Genomic DNA, 17,268 nt, shown 5'->3' with positions numbered 1-17,268 from the left:
CTTTCCAGTTTCGGTTCTTATTTGTTGGGAACCTTCTTTTGATGAACTTCTTGGGATTTGATACCATCAAAGCATACTCTTCACTTGTTAGATCATATTCAGAAAGATCCAAATCTTCTTCTTCTTCAGCAGCATTCTTTCCTTTGGAGATTAGGGCCAAGGAACCCATGCTAGAAACCACATTCGTTTCTTTAGTAACGACACTCTCATGTGACTTTAATATTCCTACCAGTTTTGCTAGAGAATAAGTCTTGAATTGTTCATGTGCCTTCACAGTAGACACCACAGCCATCCATTCGGGTCTAAGGCCATTCATGAATGTCACCTTCTGTTCAATGACTTTCCTTTCAATTCCATGCTTTATCATCTTACTAAGGAGATGATTGAAGCGATCGAAGGCTTGAATAAGCTTCTCTTCAGGCTTCTGCTTGAAGTCACCAAATTCTGAGAGCAACAATGTTTGGATTGAATGCTCAAGATCTTCATCCGTAGAATACAATTCCTTCAATCTGTCCCATATTTCTTTTGTCGTTGTGCATGAGCTTACTAACCGAAACATGTCCGATTGTAAAGCAAACCTAATCATTCTTAAAGCTTTGATGTTGCACTGAAACTTTTCCTTCTCATCTTGGGGAATGTCTTTCACATCATTAACGAACTAATTGTACTCCTTTTGAATTTTAACAATTCTTGAAGTGCTTGAGTGAGCGAATGGACCTATAGTAATCGCCTCCCAGATCAAGTATCCATTGTCTTCTGAGCCAATCACATAGTCTTCAAAGTGATGCATCCAGACCTCATAATCCTGAGTGTACAATATAGGGATCCTTGTCGTCGATCCTATGCTGTTGGAGATATTGATCGGGTTTGACTGAGAATCATCCATGGACATGACGATGTTTGTTCAAAAACCTGCTTAAGATCAGACTTGTAAATAACGTTAGGGTAAGATCGAATATTTAAATAACTACGTCAATAGCAAATGATGGGCTTAACAATATCAATCAAAGCGGAAAACCCTAAGATCTTCTTCAACAGAAGAGATGTGTATGAATTACACAGTCTCCTACTCTGATACCAATTGATGTGTTGAAAAAATCTTAGATCGATTAAATCTTCAACAGGCTAAACAATAAAAGCAAACAAACACAGTAAATACGATATAGAATCAAGTAATGCTTAATGATTCAAATGTAGTCACGCCTCAGCAGAGCTCGATTAAGAACTTCCACTGTAAAGGCGAGCTAGGGTTTGTAGTACAATGATAAGAATAATAATTAAAGCGCTACTAACAAAGGATGCATGCATGCACCTTAAATACTAAACCCTAATAAAATAAACACGGTTGGACAGGCCCAAACCGGATAGCAAAAATGGGCTAAGGACCGAGCCCAAGGACGCAACACCACTAGACCCAACACTGAGGTTTCAAAGGTGATGTCGGCTGCAATAACTTAGGGTTAGGGTTTGCTACTTCACTAAAAGGAAAGGGAGGGTAGCGGGTTCAGCTCTCGTATCCTCATTAAAACTTAACTCCTTTTTTTTCCAATTCTGGTCCCTCCCTGCAAAATCTTTTTCATCTCAACCCTCAAACTTACCAAACAGCCCCTGTATCTGAAATATTTACAATCCAACTCCAGATGTTACCCCTTTAGCCCCCTGATCCCAATAATCTATTCAATACAAGTCCAATTGATATAGTTTAGACTGTAAATTCTCGAACTTATAGCATTTAGCTCCCAAGACTAACACTAATTTAATTATTATGGATTCAGGGCTTCGATAAAATAATGTATAAAATACATCTCGGGATTTTAGGGCTTATTATTTATTCCTTTATTTTTATTCACTTATTATTATTATTATTATTATCCTTATTTATTTATTTATTTTATTCTATTTTATCTTTAAACGAAATGTTACAATTTAAGACCCACTCGACGAGTTGGAGGCCCCAACTCGTCGTGTAGAAACTGATCAGGCCGCATGGTTTATGGAACCTACTCGACGAGTTGAAGGACCCCAACTCGACGAGTTGAGGCTTTACATGAAAACCCTAATTTTTAGGTTTGCACCATATTTAAAGGACCTTAAGTCCTCTCTCTAGCCTCCCTTACCACCTTCACATCCAGAAACAAACCCTAATCGAGCTAACCTCCTATTTTGAGTGTGTGTGAGGCTAAAGAGTCTGTGTTTGGTGCATATCTTGAAGAGACTTGAAGATTTAGAAGCTTGGAATGAGAAGGAGCTTGTAGATCCAGCATCTACTTCATTTGGCATTTATTTGAAGGTAAAAAGTCATTACCTTGATCATTTTCTTGTTAGATCTCTCCACTCAAGAGTTTAGGGTCATTTCTAGCTTATTCTTGAGGCATTTCTGGTATTGAGCACATTTTGAAGTGATGAGTTCAGATCTGGACTCCTCTAGTCCCTTATGGACATAAAGTTCTTGACTTTAGCAAGCTTGGCCCTTCTCCATGCCCTAAACCTCTTATTAAGCTTGGTTATAGTGTTTTAATCCCTTTGAGGCCTTGTATGCACGTAAAGTTGGCAACTTTATGTGGTAACTTCACCCTAGGAAGATAGATCTACAATTTGGAGCCTTGGTTTCGCTTAAAAGTGTCTGAATGAGAAAAGGGATGAAGGAACTCGACGAGTTGCATAGCCAACTCGATGAGATATATGGGGTTTACCCGCCTTCTCGATTATGAGTGAACTCGGCGAGTGAGTGAGATGACTCGACGAGTTGATTAGGGTTTTCTTGGTATTTTGGACACTGAAGAACTCGAGGAGTTACTCAGGTAACTCGACGAGTTGACTCGAGTTTTCGGTTTCTGAGTTCGGAAGGAACTCGACGAGTCAGTAGATGAACTCGACGAGTTGGGTCAACATGGACTGTTGACCTTGACCGTTGACTTTGACTTTGACCGACTTTGACTTCTGGGGGTATTTTGGTAATTTGGGATTTTAATGGAATCAATTATATGGTGGTTACTGGCAGTTGAGCTTGGAGCTGTGTATTGGGAATCGATCTTATCTGTTCAGCACTACTTGTGAGGTGAGTTGTCCTCACTATACTAACAGGGTCGAAGGCACCAATGTCGACCCTTTTTGGATTGTTATCCTGGTTATCGCATGATGATATGCTATGTTAGTGACCTGTTAGGTCAGTATCCTGGTATATAGGATGATGCTATGTTAGTGACCTGTCAGTTCGGTATCCTGGTATATAGGATGATGCTATGTTAGTGACCTGTTAGGTCGGTATCCTGGTATATAGGATGATTCTATGATTAGTGATCTTGTCACACCCCCAAACCAAGGATGGCGGAAACGTCCGGGGGTGGAGGACTTCATGTATAGTATCACAACAACGAGTATAATAGTGCTCAAAGTAAATACAACCATCATAAATATAATTGAAAAAGTTACACCATCGTATGAGTTTACATGTTTCAAAATCAATTACACTATGATGACAAAATGAACTGTTTGACGATTTAACGTCCCATCCTCAAAAGCTGTTGATTTCCTGTTTCACTGATTTCCTGAGAATACAAGTAATTTCGAAAAAGTGTCAACAATTAAGTTGGTGAGTTCATAAGAGTTTTATTTGAGAAAGAAGTCGTTTTCCTTGTAAAAGCGATAGAGTATGATTCCAGAAAATTCAATATTTTCTTTATTAAGTGTGAAATGAAAGCTCGTATGTTATCCAATAATGTACCCTAGAAATACCCGTAGATTCCTTCTATAATCACCCAGTGTATATAAGTTATATAAAATTTAAGTTAAATAAACCGTCGAATATAATGGGTCTGCCCTAGGTCCACAACCAAACAAGGAACAGGAAGTAAGGCGGGCCCACCAATTCTAAGTCGATTGCGACTAAATTCATATATAAATCTAACATGTATACTTAGCAATTATAGCTGAAGTCTAACAATTCTAGATGAAACGTAGTTTTAATATCATAAAAGCCATTTTGTGTAAACCTGGTACTTTGTAATGTATACTTCAAGAAAAATCCCTTATTTTCCTTATAAAAAGTTATGTAGCCATAAATCCCAAGGCCGAGAGTATGTGCGTATTTATACTTATATTTTGTTTATAATAGTAATGTGTTTCCAAAGAAAATCCAATATTTTCCTTATACAAAGTTGTGTAGTCTTAAATCCCAAGACTGAGAGTATGCAGTTTTAGATAGATAAAACCCCTTTTTAAAGTAGAATTTTCCCGTAAACTTGAAAGATTGTTAACTCCCTATGTGAGTCGTTATAACCATACTATAACTAGAATTAACCTGCAACAACGTTTTTCAGACGTCAAGATCCTATGACTTTTGTCACCCGTAGACCTGCAGGTCCCACTGTAGCTAGCAGCAAGGTGTGGGGTGTCAATCCCAATATAGATCTATACATAATTATCACGCTCTCCCTACAAGAGACTCTGGTTATAACTTACAGGAATTTTAACCCGTACTCTAAGAGTACAATTAAAGAGTGGTCTCACAACTTACGTTAACTAGTTTACATATAGTTTGAATATAGAACCTTTTCCGCGGTGGAAGTGAAATCACTCTTTATGTAATAAATTTGTGATGTGAAATCCATAAACTATTACTATTATAGTTTATCATGTAGTATATGAAAGACCCGTTTGTATTGAGAGTAAAACCTTTTTCATGTAGTGTGCTTGTATTGTAAAATCTATAAAGTATGCTTATTGTAGTTTATTGTATGTGTTCGAAATGAATGAAAATCCTTATCATGAATGACTAATTTCTGTTTATGATGATAAACTAACAAGAAATGCATCCAACATTTAGAAAACTTATTGTTATGCACTTTGCTCAACATACTACAAAGTGTTGTTAATATTGTAAGCTATGTAACTAGTTTTTAACCTTTCTGCACTGTTTTAAAAACATCATAAAAAAATCATACGAAGTCGAAAACTGAATCCGTAAACTCTAAGAGTTTAGAAAATGTGTCTAGTTTATTCATAATTTTTATTATGATTTTTAGAAGTCTCTAACTTTTGTGAAAATGTTCGTATTCACAGACTGGTCCGAATTCGTTTCTGAAATGATAGGCAGTTTTGTAAAAATCACCATAAATTGTAGACAAATCGTATGGAGATGTGCAAGTAGTCATTTTAAAGGTATGAACCTGAACTATTTGTATATTAAACAGTTTTGAAAGATATTAAGTTTAAGATGGTCAAAACAGTCCGTGAATGGAACTAAAATTTCATGTTGAAAGCTGATGTTTGAGTTTAGTTAAGTTTTTGGTATTTTAACTTGTATTCCCCCCCCCCTCTAAAACTTGAAGAAAACATGAAAATGTGGGGGTATGAACTCACCTTGACTGATTTCAGTAGATGGATGATGAAGAAAAAGGAGTTTCCAAGTCAATAACACTTGGGAGATGCTTGAAGATTTGAAGATTCTATGAACAAATATGATGATATTTGTGTAAGGAATCCATGATTTGAGTGAAAGGGTGTAAGATAATCAAGTGAAGGATGAAGTTTACTTACCAAAAATGGATGAGAAGCTCCAAATCCCTGGAGAATCTCGAAATCTTGGAGAGGAAGTGAGAGAGAAAAAGTGTATTTGCTTTTGGTGAAGTGTTGGTGATCTAGGGAGAATGAGTAGTAAAGTTTCTTTGTGTGTATGGGTTTTAGGGAAACTTGTGGGGGAAGGGTGAGAGTACAAGGGATTGACTTTTCAGATGTGAATAGTGACATAAAAATGTCATGGAGTGGGTATGGGAGGTTGCTTGTGTCACAACTTTATGGCAAAGTCAACACTCCACCTCCATATCTTACCCAATAGATATTATTCTTAGACAAGATTTCCCCCCAAAAGCGATTAAAATATGAATATATAGGGTCTCATATGCCAAAATACGAGTTTGGGTGAAAATCCCGCGTTAAAATCACAAAAAACGAGCTTAAAACGAAGTCGGGGTCGAAAACCGGGTGAAAAGAGTGAAGCTGCGAAGTTGCTCGGATTGGACCGAAGTTCGGTCCCAACAGCCAGAACCGAAGGTGCTTGGTGAGAACCGAAGGCGAAGCTGGTCGAGTAAGGACCCGAAAGCGAAATGGGGCGAAAGAGGAGGTTCGGTCTGAAGGGACCTTCGGTCCTCCGAGGTTCGGGTTCGGTTCATGGCAGTTTCGGTCTTCTGGAGTTTCGGTCCTAGTGGTTTGGTGATTATATCTAGCTTCGGTTCTTAGGGCTTCGCCTCTTAGAGTTTCGCTTCCAAGAGGCTCGGTTCCATTAGGGTTTCGGTCCTATAAGGCTATTTTTCGCATAAACTTCCCGTTTTGAGTGGTTTTTGGCTAAGTTAAGGGTCGGGATGCCCCAAATGATTATAAAAAGTTTTGAGAGAGATTTAGGAGAGAGAGATTGATAAAGAGAGATTGAGAGAGACTTTGTTTGTGACCTTTTTGGATGTTTAACTTCCCCACGCAAGGTTTGTAAACCCCGTTAAGCCTCGTTATGAATGTTATACGCCCCCGAGGAATACGGAATAATGTTTTACCAAGTAGTTTCATCACTTACTCCGATTAGGGTTTGCAATTTCTAAACATACGAGCTTTCCCAGTGATAACTTTTTATTAAAAAAATAGCGAGTTGTACAATAGTAACATAATGTAATCCCTAATATACAAGGGTTAGTTGAGTTGACCGGTTTGACTTGTTGACTTTATTTGACTTTGACTTGACCGGAATTGACGGTTGTGACAGATCTGTTAGATCGGTTTGATTGTTTGTTCATGCTAGCTAGCGTATGATATTTATATGTTTATTGTATATGTGTGGTTGGGTTGAGGCGGTCCTGCTTTGTGTTGAAGGCCAACAGACCCAGGGCGGTCCGGATAGACTGCAGACCCATTAGGGCGTATCAGTCAGGCCGAAGGCCCGGAGAACGGTCCAGACAGGCTGAAGGCCCGGGAGGGCGGACCAGACATGTTGAAAGTTCTGAGAGTGGGCCAGATAGACTGAAGGCCTGGTGAGGGCGGTCCAGTCATACTGTAGACTCTATATGCATGTTGTTTGTTATGATATAGTTATGGTTTGTATGACGTTAGTATTTTGGAGGAACTAACTAAGCTTCAAGCTTACAATTTTGGATTTTGTTTCAGGTACTTCGAATGATTGCGGGAAGGCGAAGGCTTGATCGTGCACCTCCTTGCATTTTATGATTTTGATTTCTGGGATACTCTGATATGATACTATTTTGAAAACAATTTGTAATTAAATGATGTTTTTAGATGTTGAAAAAGTTTTAATTTTTCATGAATTTTATGGATGTTATAGATGATATTAGTCATATTTAAATTTTTAAAATTCAAAAAATTAACAACTCATAGTCCCCGATTAATATCCACCTAGCCGATTAATCTCTTAAGCCTAGTCCACTGACTAACTAATGTCGAACATTTTTTACAACCTTGATAGATAGATAGAGAGAGATAAAGAGAGAGAGAGAGAGGTGTAGCCTGATTTTTATATTTAATAACATTAATAATTTTAAAAAGTGAAATAAATATGGAAAATAAAAATATTAATAGTATAATAGTTAGACCTGACAATTAGGTTGAGTTCGAGTTGTCGAGTTGGTGGGTGAGGAAACATAAACTCAACACAACCTATATAATATATGGGTTGATGGGTTGGCGGGTCACGGGTTGGTGGGTTAGAAACATCAACCCAACCCCAACCCATATAACTCGTTTAAGTATATGGGTTCGCGAGTTCACAAGTTAATGAGTCAAACGCAACCCATATAATTCGTTTAATAAATAAGCAACACATTTTAAAAAATGAGGTTTTTTCAACATAAATTCATAAAATGATTAAAGTAATAACATAAAAAAAAGGTTTTCAACATAAATTCATAAAGTCAATAACATCCAAATAACAATGAAAAATGAAAACATTAAGAGAAAGTGGATGTGTTCTTCGTTCGTGACTCATGAAAATAACGATATGTAATTTTTCTTTTTTTGATTAATGAACCTCAAATGCAGATTAGTCACATACGAATACGAAAGGAATATAATGATATGGAATATTATGAATACGGATGTAAATCAAATTTCATTAATAATTAAATATATCATTTTTTTAGATGTAATATATATATATATATATATATATATATATATATATATATATATATATATATATATACGGGTTGGTGGGTTGGCGGGTTGGCGGGTCAAAAATCTCAACTCAAACCCGTCTATTTTCGGGTTGGGTCAATGTCGGTTATAGGTTGGGTCGAGTTAATTTGGAAAGAGACCAAAACCGCAAGCAAATTTGCTAAAAAAGACTATGAATCATTTTTTTATTGTTTGGATGCGTTTTTTTAAAAAATTCAAACCACATGGAATATTTTGCAGTTTTTCCAATAAATTATAAGGACATAAAAACAATTTTAAACATATGGGACCTAAATCAACAAAAAAAAAATCTAAAATTGATCACAAAACTTTTTTTTTCCGGATAAAACAATATAATTTTGACAATACATGACCATTTTTGCAAATTTGTTTAAAATTCGACTAATGTACGTTTTATTAAGAGTAAATTACATGAATGGTCCCTATGGTTTGGGGTAATTTGTGCGTGTGGTCCTAACTTATTTCTTTTTTAATTCGGAAGGTTTTACTATTTGTTTTTGTTACGCGTTTAGTCATTGTCTTACCTAAAAGGACTATTATGCCCTTATTAATTTCCTTTTTAATTAATTTTATTAATTATATTATTTTAATTTATTATTGTAAATAAGAAAAAAAGGCATGTGGGTCCCACTCCTTTACTGCCTTTCTCAATACCCTTGGTCGATTGATCCTTCTTCATCATCATCACCGACCTCCCCCGTCCTCAACCCTCCGCCCTCTTCTCTATAGACTTGAAACGGCTCCCTCATATATCTTCAACGTCGAGTATCCCCTTCATCCATTCCTCACCACCCACCTCTTCATCATTGATAGAACCCGACTTCAAAATTACCCTTTTGTGACCTAGATATCACTACAACACTATTACTCATGACGCCAACCATCCGATCGCCACTTGCCTCATCGTCTTCGATGTCTCTCTCTATTGGACAGACATGACACATGACACACCTTCGTTTCCATGTCTTATCTAACCGTCTCACATGTCATCAATGTTGTATATCGTCGTTGGTCTCCATCACAAGCAATCGCCACCTGCCTCCATCGCCAAGTGACCGTCGCCGACCTCCATTGTCAATCTGACCGCCTGTGGTCTCAGCTAAGTTCAGTTGCTTTATATAAATTTCTTTGTCTGATTCCAAGTATTGTTGCATTAATATGTGTCCATGAGTGTTTAATTTCAAGTTTTTGAGTCTGATGTCAAGTGTATCTACATAAATTGAATTTCAAGTTTCAATTCGTGCTTCATGTATGATTTGTTTTTCAATTTATATTTCAACTTTGATCTCAGATTTCATAACTGATTTATGCTTCAATATTTGAATCAGATATCTCAGTCCAATTCTTAATGATAAATATTATATATTATGTCAAGGCTTATTGATAAATTTGATTTTAGATGCAAACATGCAATGGTTTTAAATCTGATGATAGGGTGGATGGTGGTGGTGAAGAATATTGTAGATAGCTTTTTAGGGAGGAGGGGTAGTTACAAACATGAAATGAGAATGAGAAAAAATGGTGGGGTAGGTAAGGTGAGGTGGGGTGGGGTTAGGGTTGGGATGTGTTTATTTAAATAAATTAAAAAATCAATGACGATATAGTTTTTTTAGGTAAGATAGTGACCAAGCGCGCAATAAAAACAAACAGTAGAGACCTTCCAAGTTAAAAAAATACATTAAAAATCAAACACGCAAATTACCCTAAACCATAAGGACCATTCGTGTAATTTACTCTTTTATTAACTAAAAATTCGGTTCGATTAGAGTAGATTGTTAGACCGGGTTGGGTTGACGACGGGCTAATAGCTTTCCCAAACTCTACCGTCTTCAAGAGTCACTGGAGGACAGCGAAAAGGCTAAGCCTCCATTGCCACTCATCTCTCTCCTTAATTTCTCGGTTCACTCGGTAAGATTTCTCATTCTTTTTTCTATTTGACCTAATTCTAATTGATTTCACTAACTTTTGTCTATTTGTGTTTTACAAAATTCTGAATATGCTACAAAACACACAAATTGGAACCTGTATTCGAAGAAGATAGAAATTCAGCGTTTTTGAGAATGACATAGGCATCTTTTTAGGCCCCTGTTCTGCTGCATACTTGCTTTCCTAATGGTAGATATAATGTCAACCATTTTTGCTCTTTTTTGTCCTTCCCTAGTGAAGTTGCAATTCTTTTAAGCATTAAATGCTTTCCATTATTTTCTCTAAATGTGGTTTTCCTAATAATCTTGGAACTTTTGTTTCATTCCCTCAGAGCCCTTCTGAAGTACATGCTAATGTTGCAGAAACTTCCTGTACTACAACACGAAATGCACCATCTGTTCATGTCTCTATGCTTTCTAGTTCAATCTTTGTATGTGTTTATGACTTCATGTGCTGGATGCATTGTCGATAGGGGGAGGGGGAGGGGAGATTTTAGCTATTTTCCTGATTTACCCTTTTTCTCCTTCTAGAATAGAGCTGTAGCAGTTTTGGTTCATTTGCAATTTTGAATTACTATATCAAGATTTGTATCAGAATAATAACAAAGAGGGATATATTTGTTAGGGAGAAGTTACATGGAAATTTCCATAAATTTGTGCATCAAACATGTCACTATTGTTGTCCCAACTTGTAATTAGGGGGTTTACTTTGTTGACTTCAAAGTCTTTGTGTGAAGAAGATTTGTGACCAAGTACATTTACGTTTTCCATGGGGCATAGTTTGTACCCAAAACTCCAAATTCAATAATACTAATTGTCTAATTCGCTATAATCCAAAAAAATTTATAACAACATTGCTATCAAATTAAAGAGAAAAATTATTGAAATTCTGATATAACTGGTTTAATTATTAAAATATTGCAGATTAAAAAATGTTGGTAATTTGTTCTAGGTTAAAAGAAATTATATTTATATGTATGTATGTATTGTATGATGTATGATGTGTGATGTATGTATATGCGTGTGCGTGTGTTAGAAGTTCCATGTGTACTTGTTTGTGGATACAAATTAGGTTGTCCATTGACTTCCAATTCTTGTTCACATGACTTCAAAGTCTTCCATGACAATATGATGCTCTTCATTATATGGATTTATGAATGAACTATTCTTGATCATAACAACCCATCAGTTCATCATAACAACCTATATTTCCACTTCATTTTCTTTCAAAATTAAACTGAGTTGGGGTTGATAATGGGGAATCACAGGGATTTGGGGCTCCATCTTGATAAGACGTTTCTTTCTTCTTTATTTGAGCTGCATTTGTCACGTTTTGGGCTCGATAAGACGTTTCTCTCTTCCTCTTTTCTCAATTTCAATACACTTTCAATTTTCAAACATCCAACACCTGGATCTTAGTGTGAATTCAATTGAAGGCATATTTCCATCTATTTTAACAAACATGAGTTCCCTAAACATCCAACAGCTGGATCTTATGCTTCCAAATAAGGTTAACTGGAAAAATTCCAAAGTGTCTTGAGAATCTGCAAAAGCTGTTTGTCATGATATTTAGCTCAAATCGGCTGTGTGGTGTGATTCCAAGTTCCATATTTCATAATTCTTCATCATTAGAGTGGTTAAAATTGAATGACAATAACTTAATTGGTGAAGTTCCTCGAGAATTGGGGAGTTTACAAGATTTCATAATAGTCTTAGGTGTTGTTTGTTTTGGAAGTGGTTAAATGTCTTTTGTCTTTTTCCATGTTTGCGGAAAAAGACGTGCACTTGCGAAACGTCTACCCACCAGAAGGGAAAAGTGCTCAAAAAGTACTTTTGTAGAAAAACAAACGAGGCCTTAGATTTAGCAGTGGAAACAGACGTTTTTCACATTTGTTGAGGAAACTCTGGATGAGATTTATTAAATATATGTAGCAATGATTTTTTTGATTTTTTAGTACTGCTATTGTGCTTATTTATACTACTATTTGGATGTTGTATTTGCATGACATTTGTAATGCCTCTTCATTTATTATATTGTATTGTATCAACTAATCTCCTATTTTTAAAAGGATAAGTGTTGATAAAATGCCTCTTCATTTACTGTGATAGAAAATTGAAAAAAAAAACAACATTTCTTGTAATGCTGCTAAAATTGTTATATATGTATCTATGTAATTACTATTTCCTCCCATTATTATATGACAATTTGCTGATGGCCTTCAGGATATCACCAAACTGTCTCAGAGTTCTTGTGTTTTTCTTCAGCATCTTCCTTGAACCTCACAAGCTCGGCTTCCAGATTCTCGATTTTTTGTTTGCCATTGGTACTTGGTAAACTAAGATTGATGAAACAAGGAGGGAAGATCTCCAAGAATCAAAGACTCGATTTTTATTAAAATATTAGCTCAAATTAAAATACTAATTCAGTTCAAAACCCGTAGACGTATCAATTTCATTACTATGTAAAGTCAAATTAATTAATGAGATTTTTAAGAGCATATGAAGAGTTGGTATATGATACAAATGTAAATTTATATAACTACATTTTGCTTTTGTATAACTACAATTAGCTCTAATTCACTTATCAATGAATTCTGATTCTAGATTTTAAGTCGCTCCTCTTCACAGTGAAATTCAGTTATTATGTCATCCATAGTTAATAAATAATGTCCATAAAACGCTATGAAATTAACTCGTTCAATATTAAGAAAGAGGAATATATTTGTTAGGCTACACGGTATACTTACCTTTCACTATGCAATTTGCTGACTAGGACAGAAACCGCACACAGGAACACCACACCCTGGGTGCAGTTTAGGTGAAATGTTTCCCCGCATGGGGTAGTCTTCCCTCACACTCTCTCCTCTGATTGGTCAATAGTATTTTTTTTTTATTTTTTATATACTAAAAAATTATAAAAAATATATTAAAATTTATGGTTTTTAATTCCCTACAAAAAGAGTATAATATTTATACTAAATATAATTTAAAAACAAGTGAGGTGAAGTGAAAGATGACAATTTCTTGGGTTTTGAAGAGTGAAATGAGAGTGAGAGGAAAATGAGGTGGCGCTGACATGACACAGGAAAAGTGAAAGGTGAAAGATGGATACACCTTTGGGTCTTAGGGAGAAGTTGCACGGAAAATTCCACAAAAAGATGCTTGCTCAAATAATCATTCATGGCACTATTTCTATATGTAGTGTTATTAGGGGGTGAAGACTTTTGGAAAAAACAGATTCACATGTGCCATGGGGCATAGACTATACCAAAAGCATTCCAATTTAACCATATAAATTTGCTAAAATAAAAAGAAATTATAACAATATTGGTGTATCATACGTATTAAAGAAAATATTATTTTTCTTCATTTCAGCTTTGAAGTCTGCCATCCATCTTTCAGTTAATCTAAAAAATGACATAGCCAGTCACAGCCTTTGATTGATTCACACACATGTTATACTATATTGTATTAAAAGTTCCATGCCCACAACCAACGTTTCATAAACCACTTTAAGTTTGATTTTGAAAAAGAAAATAGATCTAAAACAAAAGGATACGAATGTGTGGATGTAAATTGTCCATTAACTTCCAAGTCTTGGGCATTGACTTCCAAGTCTTTCCTGTCAATAAGTTCTTGATGTACGGCTTTATATTAATTAAATTGGTTTCTTCATCATAACAAACCATCTTTCCACATCAACTTTCTTGCAAATTAAACCTAAGTAGGGCTGATAATGGGGACTCGGAGTGGTTTGGGGCTCCATCTCATTTTCACAAGTTTTTTCTTGCTTGCAACCACATATACTTGTTTGGGTGTTGAAAATACTAGCATCGTTTGCTTTGAGCAAGAGCGACTTGCTCTTCTCAAGTTCAAAGGGAGCATCAAAGATCCTTCTGGAATGTTGTCATCATGGGTTGGCAATGACTGTTGCCTGTGGGAAGGAATCCAGTGTGACAGTCTCACTGGAACCGTTGAAAGCCTGAATCTCCATTTCTTAGTTGGTAATGAGGTGAACTCTTCTTTGGTAGAATTGAGGCATCTAAATCACTTGGACTTGAGTGAGAATGATTTTAGAGGAAGCCGCATCCCTGAGTTTATTGGATCCTTCAAACAAATGACATACCTCAATCTCTCTAATGCTGGGTTTCGAGGTATTATTCCTCCTCACATTGGAAATCTTTCTAATTTAAAGGTTCTTGATCTCAGTTCAAATACAGAACTCATGGCAGATGATATGTCATGGAACTTTGCAGACTTTCTAAAAGTGATCCCTTCTTTATCAGAGCTGTACATGTCACATTGTGAGCTGAATAAGACATTTCTGTCTTCCCCTCATTTCAATCTCAGTACTATTTCTATCATCCAACACCTGGATCTTAGCGATAATTCAATTGGAGGCATATTTCCATCCGTTTTAACAAACATGACTTCACTAAGATTCCTTTATCTTTCGGGAAACATGTTGAGTTCATCAGTTTCTACTATGCCTAACCTTTTAGAGCTTGATCTCTCGGACAACAGATTGACAGGTCCAATTCCCGAATCTCTAAGAAGATTAAGATTCTTAGAGATATTAGATCTATCTTATAACGAATTCACAGGTCCTATTCCAACATTCCTTGGGAAACTCTCCAAACTTGACCTTACATTCAATCAGTTGAATGGTTCAATTCCAGACTTCTTTGGAAAATTAACAGATTTAACTGATCTGAATCTAGGATCCAATCAGTTAAGGGGAGCCATTCCGGTTTCAGTTGGGCAACTTTCCAAACTCCATTCTCTAGATATCTCTTACAATTCTTTGGAAGGAGTAGTTTCTGAAGCCCATTTTGCTAATCTTTCGATGTTGAAGCATTTGGATTTATCTTCTAACACTAAACTGACATTCAAAGTTTCACGTGAGTGGATACCTCCATTCCAATTGGTGTCTTTTAAAATCATTTCTTGCAATATCGGAAGTGAATTCCCTCAATGGCTTCAAAATCAAAGGAGACTTGAGACATTAGTGTTGTCGAATGCTACAATTTCAGGACCTTTGCCCACATGGTTGCGTGAGATGCCTATCATTCCTTTCTTAGATCTCTCTCACAACAAACTCAGCGGATCTTTAACAAACCTTCCTAATGGTGGAAACTTTTATGTGTCCGGATATCGAGTTGACCGGGTATTATCTCTAGAAAATAACCTTTTCAATGAGTTGATACCAAGGTCATTGTGTAGAAGGACAGACTTGGAAATACTTGATCTTTCAAGAAATAGGTTAACAGGGAAAATTCCCAAGTGTCTTCAGAATCTGCAACAGTTGTTTGCGATGATATTTAGCTCAAATCAGCTCTCAGGTTTCATTCCAAGTTTTATAGCGTTTAATTCTTCATCGTTAGTTTGGTTACAATTGAATGACAATAACTTTGTTGGTGAAGTCCCTCGAGAATTAGGGAAGTTACGCAATTTAAGTGTTTTAGATTTGGGTGATAATAATTTTTCTGGAAATATACCAGATTGGATTGGCGAAAACCTTCTATCTTTGATAGTCTTAAGGTTACACAAAAATCACTTCACCGGAAAAATTCCTCTATCATTATGTAGAAGTTCAAAGCTTCATATTTTGGATGTTGCATACAATAACTTAACTGGAACCATCCCTGCTTGTCTAGGAGACTTGGATGCCATGGTTAGAAGCAAATTATCTGAGAGTACGCATGTTTATGAAAAGGTGACGCAAGTAATGAAAGGTGTTGATCTTGAATATACAACAACTTGGGATATAGTCTATAACATGGACCTTTCAAGCAATAAACTAGTTGGAGAAATACCTGTGGAGCTAACTGCACTTTCTATGTTGTTGGGTCTCAATTTGTCAAATAATCATCTCAGTGGGAGAATTCCAGAAAACATTGGAAACATGATGAGGTTAGAATCTCTTGATTTATCTGGAAACAAGTTGACAGGGATGATCCCTCCAAGCATGGCAGCTTTGACTTTTTTGAGCCATTTGAATTTGTCACACAACAACTTGTCAGGACCAATTCCAACAGGCCATCAGTTGCAGACCCTTATTGATGATCCATCAATATATGCTGGGAACAAAGATCTCTGTGGACCTCCATTGCCAAACAATTGCTCAGATCATGAAAACCCAACAACAACAACAATGCCCAAGAAGAAATACAAACAAACTGATGTGCCTACCAAAGCATGGTTGAAGACATGGTATTATGTAGACGTAACCTGTGGTTTTGCAACAGGGTTTTGGGGTGTTATTGGACTTTTGTTGTTCATGAAGCAGTGGAGACAGAAGCTTTTCACGTTTGTGGAGGAAACCATTGACAATATTTCTTAAGTGTATATTAGTTATGATTGTTTTACTTCTTAATACACCTATTGTGCTTATTTATGCTACTATTTGGATTTTATATATGTATGACATTTGTAATATAGGTGTTGTTTAAACGTCTCCTTTTTGAAATTTTGTTGGATTCTGTATTTATACAAAATGAAGTTGTCAGATTAGATTATAATGAAATTGAATTTCGTGGGAATTCACAAAATCCACAGGTGGTGGTATTTTAACTTGAAGTACCCTGCACTGCATCCGCCACTTTTCATTTATCTTATTTTCTGTTGATGTTTTGTTCCACCTCAAACACTTGCCCCCTAATTGCCATCCTAGTTTCTATGAAAATTTTCATCTTTTACATCTTTATATGTTTCTGTGTTTGTTGTTTCTCTTCCAGACTTTCAATTTTCATATTCTTTCTTCTTTGTAATCCACCTTTGTTACTTGCAATCTGAATATCATTTGGTATTGTTCTTTGGTTAGATATAGATATAGAAAGGAATTCATCCGTAATTCTAGAGTTCTAGCATCATTATACTGAAGCATAACAATTGTGAAGGGATTTAGGCCCTTGGGCAAGAGATTAAACGCAAAGTGAAGGAGACAAACTGAAACTGAAGTTGATCCATCGGTTTTAATTTTGTGGTGTCAGTACCTTATGAGACATATCTTAAATTAATAAAAGAAAAAGGTAAAGCATTTCATAGCAATTACTGTTTGCATATGTTTGTTGTATTTAAAGAGCATTCAAAGGTTTAACCGACCATTTTCTCTTTAGTAGATATTGGCATATGCGTGAAGCACAAACCT

At 36.0% G+C, this 17,268-nt stretch overlaps 1 protein-coding gene and 1 long non-coding RNA gene across 2 annotated transcripts; both read left to right on the top strand.

Moving 5' to 3' along the window:
• The first annotated feature begins 9,978 nt into the window (after positions 1 to 9,978).
• Positions 9,979 to 10,940, top strand: LOC145133243 (uncharacterized). The gene is made up of 3 exons (XR_013718498.1): positions 9,979 to 10,101; positions 10,228 to 10,308; positions 10,451 to 10,940. It is a non-coding gene; the product is annotated as an uncharacterized LOC145133243 (long non-coding RNA).
• Positions 10,941 to 13,810: 2,870 nt separating this feature from the next.
• On the top strand, positions 13,811 to 16,604 carry LOC145128627 (uncharacterized). Its single transcript, XM_079063443.1, has one exon. It carries the CDS (start codon positions 13,855 to 13,857, stop codon positions 16,459 to 16,461), a length of 2,607 nt encoding a protein of 868 aa, XP_078919569.1. The 5' UTR covers positions 13,811 to 13,854; the 3' UTR covers positions 16,462 to 16,604.
• The last annotated feature ends 664 nt before the right edge of the window (positions 16,605 to 17,268 follow it).

The sequence above is a fragment of the Lactuca virosa genome, chromosome 8 (genome assembly GCF_052849685.1).
Source record: "Lactuca virosa cultivar CGN04683 chromosome 8, Lactuca_virosa_CGN04683_v6, whole genome shotgun sequence".
Taxonomy (NCBI): Eukaryota; Viridiplantae; Streptophyta; class Magnoliopsida; order Asterales; family Asteraceae; genus Lactuca; species Lactuca virosa.
Note: the sequence above shows the minus strand (reverse complement) of the source record. Positions and strands in the feature narration are given on the sequence as shown.